The 23,720-nt window shown below is 37.8% G+C and overlaps 1 protein-coding gene across 4 annotated transcripts in view; it reads left to right on the top strand.

Moving 5' to 3' along the window:
* LOC124169862 (S phase cyclin A-associated protein in the endoplasmic reticulum) overlaps nucleotides 1-23,720 on the top strand; it is a 215,495-nt gene that overhangs the window by 6,600 nt on the left and 185,175 nt on the right. For 2 of the 4 annotated variants that reach the window (XM_046548665.1, XM_046548663.1), the window contains 11 exons: nucleotides 1,227-1,343; nucleotides 4,310-4,589; nucleotides 10,467-10,837; nucleotides 11,985-12,310; nucleotides 13,323-13,467; nucleotides 15,360-15,498; nucleotides 17,389-17,615; nucleotides 18,750-18,962; nucleotides 20,088-20,204; nucleotides 21,021-21,130; nucleotides 23,071-23,320. In XM_046548665.1, the coding sequence (XP_046404621.1) occupies nucleotides 1,227-1,343; nucleotides 4,310-4,589; nucleotides 10,467-10,837; nucleotides 11,985-12,310; nucleotides 13,323-13,467; nucleotides 15,360-15,498; nucleotides 17,389-17,615; nucleotides 18,750-18,962; nucleotides 20,088-20,204; nucleotides 21,021-21,130; nucleotides 23,071-23,320 (2,295 nt within the window). The remainder of the gene's footprint in view (nucleotides 1-1,226; nucleotides 1,344-4,309; nucleotides 4,590-10,466; nucleotides 10,838-11,984; nucleotides 12,311-13,322; nucleotides 13,468-15,359; nucleotides 15,499-17,388; nucleotides 17,616-18,749; nucleotides 18,963-20,087; nucleotides 20,205-21,020; nucleotides 21,131-23,070; nucleotides 23,321-23,720) is intronic. The other 2 variants (XM_046548664.1, XM_046548666.1) reach the window with 2 other exon arrangements.

Raw genomic sequence — 23,720 nt, 5'->3', positions numbered from 1 at the left:
TGTGAAAGAGCTGTGCTCCTGATTGTTTGGCAATTCCAATTTTTATGAAATTCTGTAGGGGGATAAAATCTTAGATTCATGCAAATATGGTTCCTCAGAGAAAGGTATAGCCATTGCTGCATGGTGAATAGTTTGTATTTTAGTTTGGGGAAGGGGGGCTAGTTCCTTTTCTTGACCCACCTTGCACTCCAAGGATAGTCATTTGGGAGTGTCCAAAAGCTTCCCATGATCTGAACCTGGAACTCTTTGACTCCCCAACTCTCTGACCTTTATTGTTTTGGGGAGAAACAAATTCCCATAACTATCTGTTTATCAAATTATCTCTCTTAATTTGTTTCTGTCGGACCTGGAAAATGGTGGAGTGCCAATATGATGTTCTCAATGTAGCTCTGGTAGTTATGTATTCTCAAATGCTCAAGGAATCTAAGCAGTGTGAGTCTTTAGCGGCTGCTAGCCAAATTCATTTACATAACATCTTTGTAATCTCGGCTGAAAAGTGTGGCTTGACAATATATTGGCTTTTACATTATTGTTGTTAAATTTGAGGGCATTGTAATAAAAAAACTTATATATCAGTAGGCAGTGCTGGAAGGAAAGGGAGGCTCCCAGATCGCTTCTCGAATACTCCATGGAAACCTACCTTAATCGGTAGAATACTATAATAATAATATATCAGTAAACATATAAAAATGTTGTGATTATTGTCCAATTTAATCTCATCAATTAAAAAAAAACAGCTTAAATGTATCTAAAAAATTAACTATATGATGTTTATATTTCCCAGTTGTTACATTTTATTAAAATAGCCTCCGCATTTTTCGACTGTACCCCGGGAAGAAGGATAGCACTAAAAGGGTTCAATCTTGCGATAAAATTTCAAATTCATAGTGATCAATAATTTTGTGAGCAGAGTGACAAATTAAGCAAAAGCAAAAACATTTTATGTAATTATCAAACAGCTCACAGGAAATGTCGTCTGACCAAATGCTTGATTCTGAGAACATCACCCCATCACCATGAATTACCTTGGGTGATGTTATCACTCTATGCCACATACTACAATGCCACTGTCATTAGTGGGCTCATAAGGAAGCCACTATCATTTCAATTACAGAACTTTGCTCCATTTCATGTTACATTGTTTACCATGAGCACTGGATATTCCTTTCTCTTTGGTCGTACTTAAACCTTGACTTGTAAGAAAATAAAAGTCGTTATTTCAACAGCTGCGACCGACTAGTGGCACTCCTGGAGGGGGTGTTACATCTGGTCGAACTAACCTGAGTGGGTTAGTGAGGAATGTTCGTACTCTTGGTGTGCACTCATCTATGAACAACATACAGGTACCCAAAGCGTTATTGCTCTCTATGTGTCCTGGTGTTGTCTGTTATTGTTTTTTGTGCATTAGAATTACTTTTTTTTAGCAACTCATGGTTTTGATTAATGCTTTAACGGCAAAAATGTTTCATTAGATGCTGTCTGAATATGTGTTCCTGGTTGGTTTATTCCTGACTTCCTGTCTTTTTTTTTTAATCATGCATATTATGTGCATTGATTTTGCATGGCTTTGGAAGGACCATTACTGCTTGTGTATGTAAAGCAAGGCTAATTAGTGTTTAGTGTTTATAAGTTATTATGTTATGTATGAGTGGTGCCCAGCAGTAATAATTTTTTAATTTTATCTCTTCAATGTTTTAAGATGTACCCAAAATCTCCTTCAGTGTGTTCTCCATTGGCGAACAACCTTCAAGCCAATCTTGCATTTCCCTGTGCAAAACATTTTTTATATTCCTCTAATGGGGTTCCCGTTATCACTACAATTGTGTTTGTTTTCACCTTTTAATGCCAGCAAAATACATTGCTTTCATTTTCCTTTATAGGAATAAAAAGTAAAAAAATGCTTGGGACAATATTGGATGAACTCGGAGATTGAGGGTCATGCTATTTTTGTTCAAAGGCGGGGTACAAACTGGAATGTTGAGCAGGGATTTTGTCAGTGTGAAAAATCCACTTGATCTATGAAACCGGAAATTGCCCTTCTGCTGTGAACAGCAAAACTTCTGGTTGAAAATCTGGTTAACCATCTGCTATTAAGGAATAAATCATGAATGAACCACTTCTCATAATTTATTGAAGGTGTTTCATGAGGAATGTGAAATACTTGAAGAGGTGGTGGGGGAGACAATTTTAAGCATTTTTGTCCATAAGCATTGGGTTGCTACTTCTTAATTACTGAGCTATGGCAATGCAAACATTTTTTGGGGTGCACTTTGCAGTTGCTATTAAAACAGTTTTTCTTGGGTATATTTGGTCTGGCAAATATGGGCATTGTTACATTTTTGTTTTAGGCCAAATTTTCATGAACAAGCAATGAAGTGTGAACCGAAAATCGTCCAGCTTGTAAAAACACTTCTAACCTTAGCGGCTGCCGCAGACAGAGTAAAAAATGAATACAGCTGCAAATTTTACCTTACTTCAGAGGCTTTTGTATTTACATACATAATAAGAAAAAATTGACAGTCGGACTCTCCAAACTTTCAAGATATTTAAAAATTGAGTTTCCGTTATTTTCTGAACACACCTTGTATATACACACAAAGTCCATATAATGACTCACTTCTCATTTTTCCCAATGGTGGCTACTAAAAATGAAGAGAAAATAGTAAATTTGTCCTCTAGGAGGGCAGGGGTCAGGTGTTGCCCTCAGGTGGATCGTGTGGCAGGTTACGTGTTAAAAAATATTTTTACTCCGACTCAAGCTGCAACTCCAGAAAGTTAAGAAGAAAGCTTTTCCATTATAACCTGGAGAAGTCATGGAATGCAATAACTCTAGTTCAAAGAACACTCTGAGGAAGGTCTTACGTAGGTTGAATTTAAGAGAGGGGAAATTCATCATCCTTATTCTCTGCGGTGGGCTATCCTAGGGGCTAGTAAATGGATGTGTGCTTGGTTGTAATCGAATGTGCTTTGCTTAATGGATGGGATGTTTTTACTCAATGTTTGTTTTTTAAAGCATTAAAACCTGATGAAATCTAAGAGACCTGTGACGAAAAAAGAGCTAGTGCTATTTGTTGGTAATAATTGTTTTTATTGTTTATAAAGTGTGGGTATCTTATTTTATGCCTTGAATGTTGTGAATTTTTGGTGTACATATTTTTTTTTCATTTTGGTTACAAAGCAAAATATTATTTTGTCAAAAGCACATGCTTTAGTCAGTATTTTTATACCAAATGAAGGAAATAAAATCATTGTGGCTATATGGCGTGGCATATAGCACTACATATCCATGATTAAAACCTTGAAAATGACACAAAGTGTCGAAACCATGGTCGGTTAAGTGTTAAATAAAATAGTGTGGATATTACCATTTGCGTTTTAATCATGGATATAGCATTATTCCACAAAATTAAGCCTGAAGCGATTTTATAAGCACTACATATGTTTGCATGTAATATGACTGCATTATTTTATTTGTGTGCCTTGTTCATAACCTGTTGTCCTGTTGGTCAAAGGAAATCAGTCCCTTTTGTCTTTATAGCTACCAAATACTATATGCAATTATTCTCTCTACTTTGCTGTGAATTGATGGCAACATGTTGTTCTCATGTGACACAGTGAGTTTTCAATTTAAAAAATCTCTCTTGGCAAGAAAAGAAATTTATCTTTTATGCATGCTAAGTTGATCAATTAAGTCAGTTTTTAATACAATCTTTGCATTGCTACAATGATCTGCTCATGAAATTGAAAATGAACTTGAGAGGTCATCTTAGTCTATGTTAACTGGGACCAGACCTTGTCTGGGATTGTGCAAAAAATTGCGGTTGGCACCCTTAAAAGTTATGACCACGGCTAGTCCCAGTATACTTGAATGAAACTATTCTGGGATATTTTATTGCTTAGACTTGGTGTATGTATGTACCTATTCTAGAGATGGAAGATTTTCTATAAAGTAAAAAAATATTTAATATACTCTTTGGTGGTCATCTTAGTTGGGTGGAATAAAGCCAAAATATTTTCAGTTTTACTTGCACGTTAATGTTCTCCAGTTACTTGACTTACAAACATTCACTTAATGTAATTTATTTTTGTGAGAATGGAATCCAGATTGTTGGCATTTCAGATTTTTTGTCTGAAATATTGTTTCAAATATGCACCGAGAACACATGACAAACCATCTACATGGTGTTAAAATATTCCCTGTAAATGAATTTTTTCTCACAATTAAATCTATATTATTGACAGTTTAGATTTTTGGTGTCCCAGTTATTGATAGTCCACTGTACTTTTCTTTGATATTAACACCATATAGTCACGAAGTTCATGGGCTGTCCACCATTGCGGCAGCAGCAAACTTTCAGAGCAGCAGAATCCAAGGGGCGGTAGGAAGAGTGCATCCAATTCGTCACTGCACAGCTCTGCTTCGTCCACATCATCTGCGTCCACTGTTAGGAGCTGGGCCGACAAGGTCAAAGGAGGTCCCGAGGCATTGGCTAAAACATCACCCAGGGCTAGTCAGAATCTGAAAGAGGAAGCACCAAGTGACATTCCTAGCACTGAAGCGAGCAAGAAGCCCCCTGCTGGAGATGATGGTCAGTGAGCTCTCTGTTTTCATATTTTCACATTTTTATGGTTGTCCATTTCAAATTTAATATGCATCACTCCCTCTTGACCAGTCATACAGTACACTCCCGATAATCCGGGCTAATGATGGGGAGAGACGGCAGGAATAATCGGAAAACACGGATAATCCAAAATTTCACTTAAATGTCTTGTAATGTTCACAATTTATGTAAAACAAACAATATACATTGGAACTTGGTTATAACGTCATCAAAGGGACCAGAAGATTTTTAACGTTTTATCCGAGTGACGTTGTAAAAAAAGCAGCCTTAAATCTGAGTGAAAGGATAAAAGATAAAGATATTTATTTCACTGCCCCAAAATATTACAACATATGCATACATTAACAGTGAAATTAGACACCCCTTAACCCTTTCGAGACCGCAGAGTTTCCGTCTTTGCTTGACTGCTGTACCGAGCCCCAAGAGACTCTTCTTTCTCGTGGTACGGAGCATTTTTGGAGGGCATTCGTTAAGAAGGGTCTCGCTGAACCTTTTTCGACCCCTCCACGGTGGGACTCTGCATTATCTCGGACTCCGAGAGTAGTTGTGCTCCCTTCTTTCCGGGTTTACGACCATACCTGCGGCATTGGTTCGCGGTCAACTTATGTATTGCTTATATGTATTTAGCGAATGGATAATTGTTGCTTGCACGTAAATTACAGACATAGAATATAATTCCTCATTTTTATCTGAGCATTGTCAAATTTTAAACGAAGTTCTAAGGCCATTATCAAAGCATTTAACGCAGCAACAATTTCCATGTTGATGTTTATACATAGGTAACTCAAGATATAAGTTAATATTTGTCGTAGAATTTCGTTTAAAAATTCTAAACGCTGCTCAAAAGACAAACAGTTCAATTCTTAGTTTATATTTCTTGAGAAATGAACAAATATTTATTTCGAAAATTGACTCTATAAACAATTGTATGACCGCTGTCCCTTACCGCTGAGAGGGGTTATAAAAGACGAAGGGTCCGGGTACCTGCTCCCGGATTCGGAGGGTTAATCCTAAACCCCGAAGCTTTGGGTCCCGAGACAAAGGCGACCTAAACCCACGACCGTCCTGAAAGGGGGAGAGCTAGAAAACGTATATATACGGGTTTCGTTTTCTTGACCGGGAAAATCTCACACGTACATATACGCCCGTGGTCTCCCGGGTCAGGAAACGTCCACACGTATATATACGTGTACGGTAGGGAAAAGGTTAAGATAAGTCTTGATTAGGGGTTGCCATTACATACAAATAAGGCAATGCTCGGCAGTACATTTTATAATAACCTTTAAACAAAAGTGGCTCTTCTATGAGTCCTTCATAGAAACATTTGTCCATGTGCATATAAACAATCTTTAAAACATACAAAATACGATTAGAATACAGTGATAAGAAAATTAACATGAAATGAAATTATAATGAATTTTGTAACAAAATAAGTTTAAGCAATTAAACGAACAGATTATTTAATTGTCTCAAATAAAAATTCAATATTCGTAAAGGAACGATTCGTATTCAAAAGGACAAAGTAAAAACGCAATGTTCTGCTATATACAACACTGTTCATTGAAATCTACTCCTAACCCAGACCCAGGTATGTGGGACAGCCCCCGCTCCCTCCAGACACCAATTAAACAAAAGAGTTGCATCCCATCACGAGCTCAACATCCAACTTGTGACCTGTGTTTGCTTTTGATGTTTCTACACATGGTTTCTATGAATTTGGGACATGATACAATCACACTACGACTATTGCAACCTAAGAATCACAAAATTTTTGACGCTATACCCGAGCGTCGCAATATTTGTTGACGATATAAACGGGTTTTCGTACAACATAAATGTTGAATTTTGGCTGGTCTGTATAAAATGTGACGTTTAACCCGAGTTGACGTTACAGCCGATGCCGTTATAACCAAGTTCCAGGGATATGGTTGTCCATTTCAATTGTAATATACATCACTCCCTCTTGACCAGTCATACAGTACACTCCCGATAATCCAGGCTATTGATGGATATATACGGCACGAATAATCGGAAAACACAGATAACCCAAAATTTCACTTTAATGTCTTTTAGTGTTCATAATTTACGTAAAACAAACAAATTATTATTATTTATGTAGTTATTCTGTTATTTTAGAATGCTTCTCGGACTGATTGAGAGCTTTCTTTGCCAGTTTGCGATCTACAGTGGAACCTCGTTAAAGCGAGTACAGTGAGTCCTCGTTCTACGTCACCCCGTTTAACGTCATTTCGCGATAACGTCACGAAAATTTTGAGACCGGCATTCGTTTATCGCACCTTTGCTTCGTGATAACGTCAAAGCTTTTAAATTTCGCGCGAGAAAAAAATGCGAAGCGGCGGGCGTTGCAAGTTGTTCGTTTTGTCGGCGGTAATAAAGTCAGTCTATACGAAGTGTAAAACGGTGTGTTTATTGTTAATTGCGATTACGGTTTTAGCAAATTTTCTGCAAAATGAATTCTTAGGTAGGTGCGCAAGGTTTTACTTGACATAATGGTTTTCAGGAACCTAAAAAGTGATTTCAAGGAATTTTTCCGAGTAAAACCCCGAGTTTTTGTCGTCACTTTTTTCGCCGTGTTCACAATAATTTTGGCTCCTTTAACTGCGACGATGTTTCAGCGATGATGATGCCCAGGCGACGCTCGCCCGGGCGACCACCATAGCGAAGCCGAAAAGCAAATGCGGGAAGATACAAAAATGGAGAAGGATTTACGTCACTGCTGCTATTGTGGTCGATGAAGACAGGAACTCGTATTTATGCCATAGCTTGGCATTCCCATTGTAAAAAACGCCCCATATATGATACGCTAAAAATTTTTCGCGTAGGAATTGTGAGGTTTAGGAGCCGATATTCACTTTTTACATTGTTTCTTATGGGATATTATGTTTCGATTAACGTCATTTCGTTTATCGTCACATTTTTCAGGAACGGTAAGTGACGTTAAACGAGGACTCACTGTACGGGCTATTGCGAGACCCCCGCCATTACGATAAATAGCCGATGCACCGTCAATTAACCCTATAATAAGCATGTTAAAAAATTTGTTTTTACGAGGCCCTTTTGGTGTTGCCACTCGCCATAGCGAGAGTTTCGCCGGAGAGATCGTCGGAAAACCTTCACCAAGAGTCCCTTATCTCTGTAATTTCTTGCGATCTGTTAGAAATGAAGTTAACATGGAGTGCTCAGTCTCAAATTCATGTAGTAAACTGTCGTTTGATATAAATAAGTAGTTCATTTTGGTGAAAATATTGTGGCATTAACATTCGCGAATGCTTGATCTTCTTTTGTTCCTCGGGCGGCAGAAACCAGACGGCAGCATACCCGCACGTCCGTGGGTTGCGTGAATAGAAAGCATTTGATGGTAGACACCATGACCAAAAAAATATGCGTTGCATGATTTTTATTCAGTGCGGCGCATATAAATTGTTTGAATAGTTAGTCGTTGTTTGAGTAAGGAAATTTAGTGATGCAAAAAAAACATCGCCTTTCGTCTGGATTTATGCTTACGTTTATCGGATATAAATTTATCTGTCACCGCACTACTCCTGTTCCTGTATAACTGTTCGCAACAGGTATATTGGCTGTTATTTGCTCCACCTCCGGTAAAGCGACAATTTGCTATAGCGAGTGTTTATTGGAGAACCGTGGGGTCTTGTTTTATTGAGGTTGCACTGTATTTAGCGGCGATAACATGGTTGTACTAGTATTATTAATGCTCCACGTAAGGCCTGGTTTTGAAAACCACACATCCATGGCTGTGTGATCACGGATACAGAAAAGTGGTTAGCACGAATGCTTCAAAACCACTGCTCGACGTCGGGAACCTCACTGTCTGACACCGCACCACGTAGTCGCGTCTCGCAAAAGTTGCCTGGGTAGCAACTGCTGCGCGACGTGTATCCGTGATCACGGAGTGCGATCGTGTGCTGCAAGGCGTGGAAAACATGAACATGGTGCTCCTGTGAACGCAACTAGCGCGCGATCGCTTCCATTTTACTAAGGGGATTCTAACGGAAATAATAAGCTCAGTGCATCCTAGCATTAATGCGGTAATTCTGATGATTTTGCATCCGATTTTATTTTTTTCTTAAGATCGCGGAAAATATTGAGCAAGAGTGAAAATCATGCATGGATAATCCGCAACCCGGATATACCGCAGCCGGATAATCGGGAGTCTGATGTATTTTGTCTTTTTTGTGTGACATATACGAGGAGTGTTAAAAAAGTAATGAGACTGATTTCATACTAACTAAAGATTTATTTTTTTCAAAAAATAATGTTATCCCCTTCAAACTAATTCCCTTAGGCAGCTATATACAGGTGGAGGTGCTGTTCCCACTCTTGGTCGCAGCGTTGGAGGTCTTGAAATGGCATGGCTTTTAACTGGTCGGTCTCAGTTTATTGAAAGCTCTCTAGAATTCCAAAATGATGTCCTATGAGGACATTTTTCAATTTTAGGAAAAGGAAGAAGTCACTAGGACTCAAATCAGGTGAATAGGGGGTTTTAGGAACAACATCAATGCATTTAGAGGTAAAAAATTCACCAATGGAAATGGCTGTGTGACGCTGGGCATAGTCGTGGTGAAGCATCCACTTGTCTGCTATGTCTTGTCTCACATAAATCACTCTTAGCAGAAATATTTCGCATATTCAAACCATCTGTCAAAATCTGATGCATGATGAAAGTGTGTAAATTTAACTGTTGACTCATCATTCTTAATGTTTAACTATGGTCGGATTTCACTAGTGCCCTCGCACTTTCAACTTTTTTGTTAGTTTTTGAAGTTGAAGGTCTTCCTGAGCAAGGATCATCTTCAATGTGTTCTCGGCCTTCCAAAAATGATTTCTACCTGCAAAAAACTTGTGCTCTTTATAAGCTATGTTCCCCATAGGCCAGTTTCAGCTTTTCAAACGGGGGATCGGGTTGGTGTGGTGGCTAGAGTGTTGGCTTCCCACCCCGTGGGCTCGGGTTCAAATCCCGGCGGCGGCAGAGAATTTTCAGAGACTGCCCGATCCCTGCTTGAGTGTTGTGTGGAGGACATTTCAAGCGCAACACTCCGTCCATCGGATGGGACGTTACGCTGTGGTCCCCTTGGTGCCTTCTGTTAAGAGCTGGCTAATGCCGATGCTAGGTTTCTCTCCACCCTTCCTTACCTACCCCTTCCCTCATAGCGCAAATGACCTCAGCTGTCGGTCGCCTGCTCCAAATACCATACCATACCTTTTCAAAAGCCACTCTCTCAGGTTCACCAAGTTAAACACAATACTTTATCACACAAAGTTGCTCTAAATTCTGATGCTCCATTTTTGTAACACACAACAAAAACTCAACTTCACTGATGGCGCTGTCAAAAATAATGTGTTAGATGTATGGAGTTGAAACTCGCTCTGAGGAAGTGGAAGATATGAAAAAATCGGTCTATCAAAGGCCAGTAGACACAGCGTTGCCAGTTCGCCCACAGTACTGCCAGTCTCATTACTTTTCTCGCACACCTCGTACATTACACGTATAAAAGTTTAGTCATCATCTTTTTATGTTCAGGAGGCACCATTTTTCCTGGCCCATGAGACGCACTTTTTTAGTAACAAATGTGCCCTAAAATCAGCCAGTGCCTTATGGGATGAGGGTATAACTTTGGCTTCTACCAACTCGCTGTTGCTGCATTGCCAAGAATGTGTATGTCTTTGTTATGATTATCTATAATCTAATTTTTTTACCGATTTCGCGTTATTTTGCGATATCGCGTCTCTCGAAATTCACGGATCTCTATATATTACTACTATTTATATTGTTTTTTTACCAGTGACATCTCTTTCTGTTTGCAGATGACTCCCAAGGTTGGGAAACTGTAAGAAACAGATCTTCAAGATCCAGGATATCTCCTGCCAGTAAAGTGGCTTCCCTCAATGCTAATTTACTGAAAACTTCATCTGTGGAAAATTCTGGTGGTTTAGGATCATCTCTGTCCCAAAGTGCTGGCAACATTACGAAGGTTTTGGCTAAGAAGGATCAGAAATCAGGCTCCTTGGGTATGGATACTGCTGCCAAAGAGCCTGCAAGGAGGAGCTTCCCTCAAACCCGATTTCAGCGGCCAAGTTCAGCCACTTCATTGCCAGCACTGACATCTCTTGGTGGAAATTCAAAGGTCCATTCACCATCACCTCCAAAAGAGGGCAGGCCTCGTGCTAATGGAAAGGTAATCAAAAGATTTTGGGTACATTTTGTGTTCATGACTTCTAGCCTTTTCTGTTCAGGGTGGCCAATTCTGGCTAGATCTTTTTTTTGTACATTTCAATTGACGATTTCATTCTCTCCTCCATAGGCATATTTTCCATATTTGAAAAGCCTATTCTCAGTATGTCATTCAGAAGTTCATACATAACAATAAAAATGAATTTTATTTCAGTAATTTTGCTTAATTAGGTTTAACACTAGAATGACTGAGGGCAGTCAATTGACTGTACTTGTTTTTCTTTTGCACACAATTTCGTCATTTTCCGATTAATAAAGCTGAGGTGAAAGCTGTTAATGACATTTTGCATCTGTTCATAAGGGGCTGGGACAGAGGCAGGGCTTGACTTCTTTGCCACCTTGATGTCAACTCTGGACTTTTTCATCTCACAGTTTTTCAAAATTTTCATCTCATGGTTTTCATCTCTTTCATGAGTGATCCTTTGGTTATTTACATTTTGAAATTGTGGCAATCCCGACTACATAGATATCATATATTACTTAATCTGAAGTGGAATATTTATTTTATGATTGTTCATTTAAATACATATATTGTTTAAGGATTTATTAATGAACTTGCAGATAACATCCAATGAAGTTCTAACAATTCTGTCAATAGGAGTGACATACCATGTAAAATATTTGTGTTTAAAAATTGTAAACTCTGCTCAAAAGATAAAGAATTTAATTCTTAGTGTATGTTTTTTGAGAAAGGAACAAATATTTATTTTGCAAAATGACTGAATAATCAGTTATATGACCGAAGTCCCTTACTGCAAAGAGGAGTAATGTAAGGCATGGGGTCTGGGTGCTTGCTCCTGGATTTCAAGAGTAAGGCCTAAGCACTGCTGCATTGGGTCCCTAAACTAAGACTCTGCCTACCAGCAACTGTCATAAAAGAGGGAGAGAAAGGAGCCCGATATTTTCGGCATTCGTTTGGCTGCTTAGGAAAATCTCTGACATTTTTTCAGCTTTCGTCTTCTGGGTGAAGAAACATATTGCCGAATATTTCTGCCTTTAGTGGTGAAAGGATTAAATATCCTTTCCAAATGAACTCCTCTCTTCCCCAGTATGTGAACTATATCAATGATCTAATTGTGTATGTTTTTCAGAGGAGCCATCATAACTCCGGGAACGGGAAGTTGAATTCACTTAGCAAGAAGGTGGCTAACTTGAACAACATCAACAACCAGAAAAGCAATTCCAAGGAATCGAGCCCAGATTTGAAGAATTTGGCCATAGAATTGTCTCCTGTTCAAGATGTTGAAAAGCGGAGGAAATCAAAGGATATTGTGATCAAGGGAAAACGTGAGATGCTGAATGAAGAGAAGGATACGCACAATGATATCTCTCAAAAGGTCGAGAAAATGGTGAATGGGACTGGAAACGATGAGAAAAATGATGATGAAGATGAAACAAAGATCTTAGAGGACTTGGGGTATGTATTCAAGCACCCAGTTCTGTGTGGATCTAGAATTTTTGTTATGAATCAAACTGCCTTTCTAATGCTTACTTATCAAAATATAAAATTAATATCAGTAAAAAAAATTGTGTACTATGAAGAATAAATGCTTCAGAATTGTGAAAGTAAAAAAAACAATATGATCATTATTATAATGATATGTGAAAATTGCATGTGTGACAAATGCGGCATATTTATATAATTGATGATTGGATTTATATGATATTTTAACCGCAAATTTGCCGTGTCGATGGCAAAATTCATAAATTTTGTGCGGAGCAGTGTTGAAATGCTCCGTGGACACTGACCACTTATAGCGTGCGAGCAACTGGTTGGGACTCATGATTCATGATTTTCCAATATTTTGTTTTCTTTTGTGATGAAACAAAGTAATTGTGTTTCTACGTGTCAGGGGGGTCCTGACCCCCATTGCCCCACACTCGCTATGCCACTGCTTCATGGATAGTTACATGCGTTTTCATTGGCAGCCACTAGAGAGGTTGAGAGAAAACCCTGGTAGCTTCTGTGATTTTTAGCGGTGGCGTACCTATGGGGGATAAAAAAAAAAAAAAATAAAGGGATAGATCCCCCCCCAAAGCCTCAGAGAAATTTAAAAAATATTTGAAACTATTATCTAGTTTTGTCTTGTAGTAACGGCATCTGCTTACAGTTTAATCTTTAGTGTTGAAACGATATAAAATGTATTTCCAGGCACGTCATTTTTCAAAAAATTTCCCGGACCACGTTGCCTGGGGGGGGGGGGTCGCAACCCCAGGCCATCCCATCCCCCCCCAGAACCTATCCCTATCTACGCTACTGATATTAAGAAAATATTTCTTACCATCTGCCAAAAAAGTTTGAAAATGTTGCATTCCACGAAATCTGGGCACTAATTAGCAGCGTGGTTGCGGAGTGGTTTTTCAGCTTGTACAATCTAGTAGTGACTAAATTCAACTCCATTTGAATTATGTTTGTTTTTTTGTTGCAGTAGGAAAGAATCTCCTGGGGGAAAATCAACAGAATCAGATAGCAATCTCATTAGTGACGAAGTGCTACGGAAAACAGAAGAGCTGAGTGCTGAAGAAGAGAAGTTGGAGCAAGAAATAATGGAATTAGAAAAGACTGAAATTGAGGTATGTTTGCTGATGGCTTATTTGGTAGTATTACTGAGAAACTTTTATTCTCCTTATTTGTTGGTCAATGTTGAGGCAATTTGCCTAATAAGACTGTAGCATTTGTATTTAATTATTACGGAAAGGTGTGTTTCTGTCATTCTGTATATGCTCCGTTAATACTGCATCTACAGTGATAAACGAGGTATCATTTTAAACGTCCTATCACCGGCTTCTGACAAAAAATACAATCTCAATTTCAAATTTCACTATTTACCCATTAATTTGATTTAAAAATTTGGATTTTTCCATATTGATTACTCGCTGGAGGTATATCGACTCCACACATTTTCTTAACTCTAAACTTCAAAGAAGGTTTAAAAACCCATTAAATCCATAACTTAACCAAAGAAACGTAATATAAGCAGGTCAAAATATTTAAAATAAAATATAAGACGTATGAAGAATTTTAAGAGTTCTCTAGAAGAGACATCATGTGTAAGGATCTTAAAAGATAACATGTTTCACAAATAAATAAAAATATCACGTTGAAAGTATTCAAGAATCATTATCAATGGGATTTGACAACAAAAAAATGAAAATATGTAGTACAAAATGCACGTAGTGATTGTACATGCTGAATGTTATAAAATTTTTATGTGTAAGAGTGAGAGTTTATTATGAAATTGTTTTAAGGATTATAAAGAAAGTACTTTATGATACACCTTCTTCTCTTTTTAAAACACAATTACACTAATTCCTTAACCTGGGAGAGGGTGCGAGGCTAATGGTAATGTTTGAAGGCACTGGGGTGTCATTGACACTCCTAGGGAAATATTTTTTTCCTCTTTACTTGGAATGATACAGTTATGTTGAGTTCTTTATTACATAGGTCCACAGAATTAGACTGATACTAAATATTTACTTCTACACTATTACCATAAAATTGATAATGGGAGAAATGTTTTCAACTGAAGTTTTCTATGTATGTTATTTGACGTTAGGCAACATATTTGATGTTAACTTTACCACTTTGGGTTTCAAGTCATGAAGTATCTTATTATACATGCTGAATGTAATGTTCAAAGTGCTAAAAGAGAAAAAAAAGAAAGGAAAAAGCTCAGGGGAAGTCGTACAGCTTGGAGGAGAAACGTGGAAGGGCACATGTGTTGGAGTGTGTGATTTTAATTGTTTATGTTTTATTTATATGGTCCATATTAATATCACCAGTAGTGTTTGGTTTATAATTGATGTCTTTATTTGTTGCTACGTAGTTGCTACGTGTAACCATGCCTTGTTTTGTGCGTTATAAGTAAAGTAAGGGAAAAGAAAGCCGTTCGAGTTCCTTTTCTATGCTCTGCTATTGGTGTAATTAACTGATGAGGAAGAAATTAGTTAATAATTGCAACAGAATGGGGTATAGGTGACACCCCAGGACACTTTAACTCGTTCCGATTCCGAATGGGAATGAAAATTTTATGGGAAACTGGCAGTACACATTTAGTCAAAATGTATGAGACTTGATGGTGTAAGAACTAACAACACTGTAAATACCACAATGTACGTACAATGGGTCAAAGAAGAACCGTGGGGTGTCATTAACGCATGCCCTTTCCCAGGTTAACATACCGTATATGTCTGAATATAGTCCCCCCTTTTTTTCCAATAATGCCCATGGTAAAAGTAAAGGGGGGGACAATATTCAAACACATTTTTTTAACTTTTTTCCGAAACTGAAGCATCAAAATTGGGGGTGGGGGACTATATTCAGAGGGAGACTATATTCAGAGTAGTACGGTACTTATTCCCTGATAGTGTGGAAGTGCAAAATTTTCGCATGGGTTACCTAGTTAGTATTTAATTGAAACCTCTTGGTTTTTGTTGTTTATGTGTTTGCACTATGTCTGTTGCAGGTGGATACAGAGACTGAGGAAACTGAGACGGATGGAGAAGCATGTGCAGGTGTAGGAGATGAGGAGGATGAGAGAATGGAAGTGGTGACGCCAGAAGACAGGGAAACCATTGAAGCCAAATACGAAAATATGTTGGCTGGTACGTTCTGCATGTAATCCCAGTATTTTCTTTATTAGTTTTTGGTTTAAAAATATTGATCAACTTAGACAAACATGTGTACTACTTTGAAGACTGCTGCATGAATGGCTGTGAAATATACTCAAGGACGGATGCAGGATTTTTTTTTTCTGGGGGGGTACAAGGATCTGACAGGCAAACAGGCTTCTTATATTGGAGATTAAAAACTGCAGAAAAAAATTACTGTGCAAAATATTCTCTTAATTTTAATGTGAAAGTTATTAGTATGAAATTAAATGATGGAAGCTCTGTAATGCACAAAACAAAACGAACGTAATGATAACCGTATTGAAAATCTTGTCTATTTTTTAAGCATCTGGGGGGGGGGAGGGGAGCCTAAATCCGCCTATGAATATACTTGTATTACCTGGAGAAAAATTTCTCCAGACTGGGAATCGAACCGCGTACGTTGGCTATCAGGCTACTGTGCAAATCACTACACTATCAAAGTTCGTTGATTCCCATGGCAATTGTACTGAGGCTTATGGTACTAGATGTTAGGCCCTTGAGGTCCTTCAAGGGTGGCAACGCGAGGGAGGAAGGATTTAAATGAAGCCACAACCAGTTGAGAGGCTCAAACCTGCACTAATACCGCCATGTGCGCCTTTAGTGCAAGTTTAAGGCTCACAATTATTTCAAATATATCCTCATGAAGGCATGGATTCAGTTATATTCTTATTATCTTACAGTATGTGTCCTAAGTCCCCCTCACAGAGACGGAAAAAAATTAAAGCCTGAAATACTCATTGTGGCATTCAAAACACCATAATTTTCATTTCTCAGTATATTGGAGCACTTGTTTATCTCCAATTAAAAAAAAAAAAATTGGATGAGTTAACTACTCTGCCTTTTGGTGATAATCCTGAAAATATGAAGTAACATTTTTTAACTAAAAAATGTTACTTCATATTTTCTTTTTTTACATTTATTTAATGTTACTTTGCATTAACTAAAAAAATAGGTTAATTAGCAACTGTTGACATTATTTTGGCTAACAAACCTATGCCAGGGGAAGAAAAGACATAACTATGGATGCTCTGTATTTGGAAAGACAAGTGGTCAAAATTTCATTCAAATATGTTATGTGATTTCTGAGCTATGAATTTTTACCTTGTGCCCTGCACACTGGCATTTGAATCCCACTACTGCCACTTCTGCGCAAATATCTCAGACTTTGTCCCCTCATATCTTTCAAACTGTATGAGTGAGAGAGGAAATTTTTTACATGGGTCATTAAGTAGGTGGTAGTAGCTAGTGACAAAAATTTCATTAAAATCTGAGTTGGGGGATGTCATTTTGAAAATATTTTGGGTGATTTGACATGGAATGACCCTGCCTTCACCACCTCAAAAACTTAATGTTTATACGTGTTGGCCACATTTTTTTATTTTTTTCATTAAGTAGGGAACTTCCAGTGCTCTTTGTGGATCTTAGTTTCCGGACTGCAGCCCTGGTATGACTTAAGGAGTAAAGGTTGTAATAGGTCAGGGAAAATTCATGTATTGATCCTGAAATCAGAAGATCTGCTGGACTGTCAGCTTTTTGTATCCTTAGATTCTGAAAGATACACTAAATTAAGCTTAAGAAGTATATTAATCTTATTTTTAAGAAATAATTAATTTTTTAAAAAAGAATGTTGTATTTTTTGCCTTTATAGTGGCCTTTACTCTTCTAAAATTTATGCAATTTTTTAGAGGGGGCTGAAAAAATCAGGGGTAGTGAATCCAGGAATCTTGTAAGGACCCTGGGTGTTATCCAGCAATGATCTCAAGCATTTTATGTGGACCATAATTCTCTTGTGCCCTTCAATGCTCTTCAACCTGTACATTGCTATTGGTTCATTGCTTCCAGGTATGTCATGGGCTGAAAGAATGGAGGCCTTGGAGCAGCTGGAAGCCATGGCTGCCCGTCATCCAGGTCGTGCTTTGGAACTGCATCAGAAGCTGTCGTCTCCGTCACGAAAGCGCTCGCTTGCTGAGACTTTGCGGCGATATCAAGCCAAGCAAGCCCAGGCTGAGGAGAAAAGGCAAAGGCTGCAAGCACTGAAGGCCACCAAACTGCGTGAACTCTTCAAAAAGGTTTGAATCCTAAGGAATTTCTTGGTGGTTTTGAGTTGAGCACAAAAGTCTTTCCACAATTGAGGGGTTGAGAAGCAAAGGGGTACTATTGTTTTTTTCTTTAAGCAAAGTTTGGTACAGAAATTGTTAGAAGAAATATACAAAAACTTGATGGTCAAGGAATATGAATGAGTGTCTGTTCTGTACAGACATCAAGTGGAATATCAAAAGCTCTACTGAATATCTAGTTGATCTCGTTTGTTTTCTTTGCCTAATTTCTTTACCTAACTTTGTTTAGAAAAAAAATCACTTGTCAATTTTGGCCAAGGTGTACGAGTGAGTGTCTGTTCTGTATAGACATCGAGTGGAAAATCAAAAGTACTACTGAATATCTAGTTGATCTCGTTTATTTTCTTTGCCTAATTTCTGTACCTAACTTTGTTTAGAAAAAAAATCACTTGCACCCCTTGGTGAAAGATTTATCTATCAATATTTGTATGAATTCTTAACCCATGAGCAGTTGCTCTGGCACTCTTAGTGCATTAGTGGATACATTTTTCCTGGTAGCGTTTTTATCCATGCTTAAACCATCTGTTGTTCTTCAAATCTTCCTGCAATAACATTTTATGTGCATGAATGGAGATCACCTGCATTGGAGACAACTTTTTGAATCTGCATTTGCAATGATTTGTGGAATGTGCCACTGCATGTGTGAGGAAATTGGAATCTTAATTGTTCAGCTCTTTCCTGCTCTATGATATTTACAATAACATTTTCTAAGCATATATAAATTGAGTTTCATGTGTCTGTGATGTGAATTATGGCAACAAAGATGAATTATTGACAAATCAGTCATGATGGCACATAGTGTGTGCTGGTGCTAGTGGTTGTGTGAGGTAATATGATTGTCTTTACCCAGCCAAAAGTATAAAACAAAATCAGCGATTAAATTTCTTTATGTATTCACTCTTCATCAGTGTATTTAAGTCATTAAGAGTAAGGCTAATGCTGTAGAATAGGGGAAGGCATGTTGATACACTTATTTTTGATGAATGTTTTTGTTAATAAGTTGTGGTTTGGTTAATGGGACTTTAAAAGAAAGAATTTGCTCATTGAATACATATTTTTATGCCATTATTATTTTGCCGTTATTAGATTGGAGAAGTCAGGGAAGCCAAGGTGCAAAACATCGAGGCCAAGAGGGAGCAGCTAGAGCAAAAGTTAAGGCGTGCCGAAGAAAAACGGAAGCGTCACTTGCAAGGAATCGTGAGGAAAGCTCATGACGAAGAGGAGAAGCTGAAAGAAATCGCATTTATTAACGAGCTTGAAGCTCAGAATAAGAGGCATGATTTCATGGCCCTATGTCAGGTATTGCCCATGGAACAGATTGATTTTATTTATATGTAGACACCTAATTTTAGTGTACCATTAGACTTTCTTAATTAGTTTCCTTATTGAATATCACCAATGATTGTAATTGTGATGCATCCTCATCAAATTTAGTATAATAGATGGAATTTTTATGGAACTTTCTGTGTGGTATCATGGTCACATTAAGGCACTTTAGTAGTGTGTTTCTTACAAGGGGAGATTCAAAAACTTTGTCTCAGATTTCAATCAAACTTGATAGTGTTGTAGTCCATCAGGAGCTGTCCACAAATCACCCTCCATATGGGGTTATATAACCAATAGTTTAAACAAAAATGCAGTGAAACATTTAGTGGCCTAATATATTCCATTAGAACAGGAAGGCTATAAAGTGAGGAATATGGGATATACAGTTGTGATTCTTCGTTAAAACTTTCGCGGGTGCTCGTCATGTTGAATTAAAACTTTTGGGCTATGTCGCCGCGTCAGATTTTGGGTGGCCCCAACGTTTCCCGACCGATGCTGGTCGCTTTCTCAAGGGAATTCCCTTGAGAAAGCGACCAGCATCGGTCGGGAAACGTTGGGGCCACCCAAAATCTGACGCGGCGACATAGCCCAAAAGTTTTAATTCAACATATACAGTTGTGGTAAACCAAAGCACAGCACTTTTGACTTGAAGAGGTCAGGGTCGGAAACAGGCATATATTTTTGGTGGGGGTGAACTTCTGGCCATAGCAAGTGGGAGGGGAGTCAAAGAGTTTCCCCCTCCCCCAAAAATTAAGGGATTCACTCTTTAGTTGAACCTCCTAAAAATAAAAATATTGTAAGTATCAATAAGGGATATTATTTTTCAGTGATGCTAGCATCATCTATAGACGATTCTCATTTAATGATGGAGTGCATATTAAATTATTTACCTTTGAAAAAAAATTTCTGTTGAATTTGGGGGGTTAGGAATTTCCCTCTTATTCCCTGGATCCGCCACTGCATGATGTAAGGTTACTGATGAAACTGCTCTCAATCAAAGCTGTTGTGTATTGTGGAAACTCCAAAAGGTGGAGAGAAATGAATTACCCCCCGAGAACCTTAGAAACATTACTAGTTTCATTGTGTTTTTTTTATTAGGAACAAGAAGGAAGGCTTCTTGGGATTATTGAGGAAAGACAGAGGAAGCAGGAAGAGAAAGCGGCAAAAGAAGCAGCAGTTGAAGAAAGGAGGCGAGCGTTGGAAGCTGAGAGACAGGTAAGCACTTGATCCTTTTTTCCATTCTTGCTCATCGAGATGATTACATTTCATGGAAAGAAAAACATTATTTTCTTTTGAACACTCTTAGTTATTTTAATAGGTATGTATGTTTCAATTTGGTGTAGCAATAAAAGTATGGAATAGTCAATCTTATGTATGATTCTACTCACTGTCTGCAGTCGTTTGTATTTTTGAGGTGTGAAAGTTAAAAAAAAATCACCTTTTTGAAATGAATTAAGTTTTTCAGGTTAATTTTAAGGCATTTAAATTTATTTTTTTAATAGGTAAAAATTAAGCTCGACCTGTTTCAACCTTTCCAGGTCATAATCAAGAGGAAGATTTCATAGTTCAAAATTGTTTTTACCATGAAGCTATAATACTTTTATGCATTGTTAATAGCTTTATTTTGAGAAATGATCCTAACTGCTTGGAAGAGGTAGTAACTAAATGCACTGCAATCCTATGTTGGGACATAAGTAGTGCAAATGAAAAATTATATTGCCTCATGGTTGATATTGCAATTGATATTTATCAGTCTACTCCTTAATGCTATTTCTATGTCATCACAAGACCTGGCTGAAGGTTGCATTGCATTTTAATATAATTCTTTAATGATTTACCTTCATAAATTAATTTGATTCAATGCTGTGAAATTCAGTATTTCACATTTAATGACAAACCACTGTTTCTAAGGTCTGCCAAAATCCCTCTTCATTTGTTTACTATATGACTCTTGGTTGCTGATTCAGGTGTGTTTGTTATTTTTCTATTGGGATGAAATGTTGGCTCATATGCATTCTCTCTTTGCTTTAGGCAAAGTTGGAGGAGATGCAGGAAAGGAGGAGAAAAAGAGAAGAGAGAATAGATAGGGAACAGCAGGAGAAAGAGAAGGAACGCTTGGAGTTGGCCAGGGAGAAAGCAAGGTGGGTGTCTCGTAAAAAATTGTCCTGTTATAGTGACAGCTTTTGGGAACTAAGAAATCACTCGCTATAGTGAACTGTTGTTATCAAAGTTAGCAAAGGTAGTTAAATAATGACAAAATATATCTGCTCAGGCGTTACCAAGACTGTGTTTCCTGGTAGGGGAAAATTACAGTGTGATAGCTATTATTATTCATTCTTATAAACATTTAATTCACTAATGATCGTATACACTTTCAATTTATCATGAAATCATATATAATTATGTTTGATGTCATATTCTGTGGCATTAAGAATCCAAATTTTATCAGTCCCAGCATCATGCATGTACTGAGCTGTGCCTGTTATTACACCAATTTCTGAAAAATGCAATACCCTTCACTGGAAAACAATTCTGTTGTAGTAAACACCTTCACATCCCTCCTGGGTCTTACCTTGCACAGGGCCTAGGTTTGGTTGTGTGTATGAAAGTGTGTATGGCTGTGGGACGGGGTAGGATTGAGGCTGTATTGTCAGATAGGTGTCATCTCTAGACTTACAAAATTTTCGTTATCGGGGTGTTACCTTCTTTTAAACAGGAGCTAACCATTTTTGGCTGACGTATTTTTGTATTTCATCATGGGTTCTGAAATTTCATTTATCATATAAAACAGGACGATGTATGCCTTGTTTACATTTCAAAATTTCACTGGAATTTGAATTTATTTTAATCGAAGCCTTTAAATCTACTGCAAATGCATTTATTGAAGAAAACTCTCACAGATAACATCTAGTGATGTTTAAAACGATTCTGTAGAGAAAAATGATGGTTGGAAAGCCATAGTTTACTTTTTGCGAAATGTATTAAAAATACTTGGAATTATGAATGTTAGCACAAAAGCAAGCAATTTATTGGTTTGAGAAGTGATGGAATCAAGAACTGCAGAACCCAACTAGCCCATTCCAGTGTACTATACAGTGGAACCTGGATAAAACGACACCCCACGGTGCACCAATAAACACTCGCTATAGCGAATTGTCACTTTACCGGAGGTGGTGCAAATGATAGCCATTATACCTCATATTACTCCTTTATTTTAATTTTCTCGCTTAGACGTGTTTGGTGTTTTTTTTGGCCATGGTGTGTTCCATCAAATGCTTTCTATTCATGCAACTCATGGACGTGCGGGTATGCTTACGACTGCTTTCTGCTGCCCGAGGAACAAAAGAAGATCAAGCATTCGCGAATGCTAATGCCACAATATTTTCACCAAAATTAACTACTTATTTATCGAACGACAGTTTACCACATAAATTTGAGACTGAGCACTCCATTAACTTCATTTCTAACAGATCGCTAGCAATTACAGAGATTAAGGAGTCTTGGTGTAAGTTTTTCCGGCGGTGAAACCCTCGCTATGGCGAGAGCCAACACCAAAAGGGCCTCGCAAAAACGAAATTTTTAACATGCTTATTATAGGATCAATTGACGGTGCATCCGCTATCTCTCGTAGTAGCGGGGGTCTCGCTATAGCCCGTACTCGCTTTAACGAGGTTCCACTGTATATATTTTTGAAATGAATAACTTAAACTTTGTTTTTCCAGATTATTTTTTATTAATAATGACCATGGCGTCATATTCTGGTTTAAGGATCATCTTCTGGTCACCAGAAGATGACGGTAACCATCGAAACCATGGTCGCGATTCAATTAAAAAAAATACTATCAAAAGACAAGGTTTAAGTTATTAATTCATAATGATCAGCTAATTCCACAAAGTATGTATTGTGAGAAACCACCAACTTTACTATATTTGTATTTTAATATGCATATTTTACCTCACCATGTATTGATGGTGCCTTGATGAATTCTCATAATGTTGAAGTCTGGCTGCATACCAAGCCTACATTTTCTAATGCATTTACTCTTTGTGTCATCGAGTTGATTACTTTTAATGTTTCTAGGGATCGTGAGGAAAGGAGAAGTGCCCTTCAAGCAGCCCAGTTGGCCAATCAGGAGGAATTGCAAAGGAAGATAAAGCAAAAACAGGAGGAGTCCGCACGTCGACATGATCACAATATGGAGCTGATTCGCCAAAGGGCTTTGGCTCTGGAATCGTGTTCATTGGCTGGTCGTGGACCAGGAGAAGATTCTTCTTTACCTCGTCTCTCTCCATATGAAACAAATAAATTCTGCAACCTTTGCAATGTCCTGGTAGGTTCATTTTTGATAGAATCCTCAAAAATACTCTAGCCTCAATTGTTTTTAATTCATATACATAGTTAGTATTTAGTTTTAGCTTAGCCCTCTAAGTGTGGCTGGCTGATGTAATTAGCTCTATCAAAATATATATACACACCACTGCGATGATTACATTTATTTTTTAGACAATGGAAAGTTTTTATTATCAATATTATTTAATTCAACTGAAATAGGGAAATTGCATACTTTTTATAAACAGTATGCTGATATACTACAGTAAACACTTAGTACCGCAATATACTTTTTTCCGCTTAAAATTCAGTTTATACCCTAGAAAATGACTCCAAAAAGTCGCCCGAGTTTCGCGGGCTAAAAAATACCGCCCCCACTAATCTTTGGCTGTGACGTCATA

This window comes from Ischnura elegans, chromosome 12 (assembly GCF_921293095.1).
Source record: "Ischnura elegans chromosome 12, ioIscEleg1.1, whole genome shotgun sequence".
NCBI lineage: Eukaryota > Metazoa > Arthropoda > Insecta > Odonata > Coenagrionidae > Ischnura > Ischnura elegans.
Note: the sequence above shows the minus strand (reverse complement) of the source record. Positions and strands in the feature narration are given on the sequence as shown.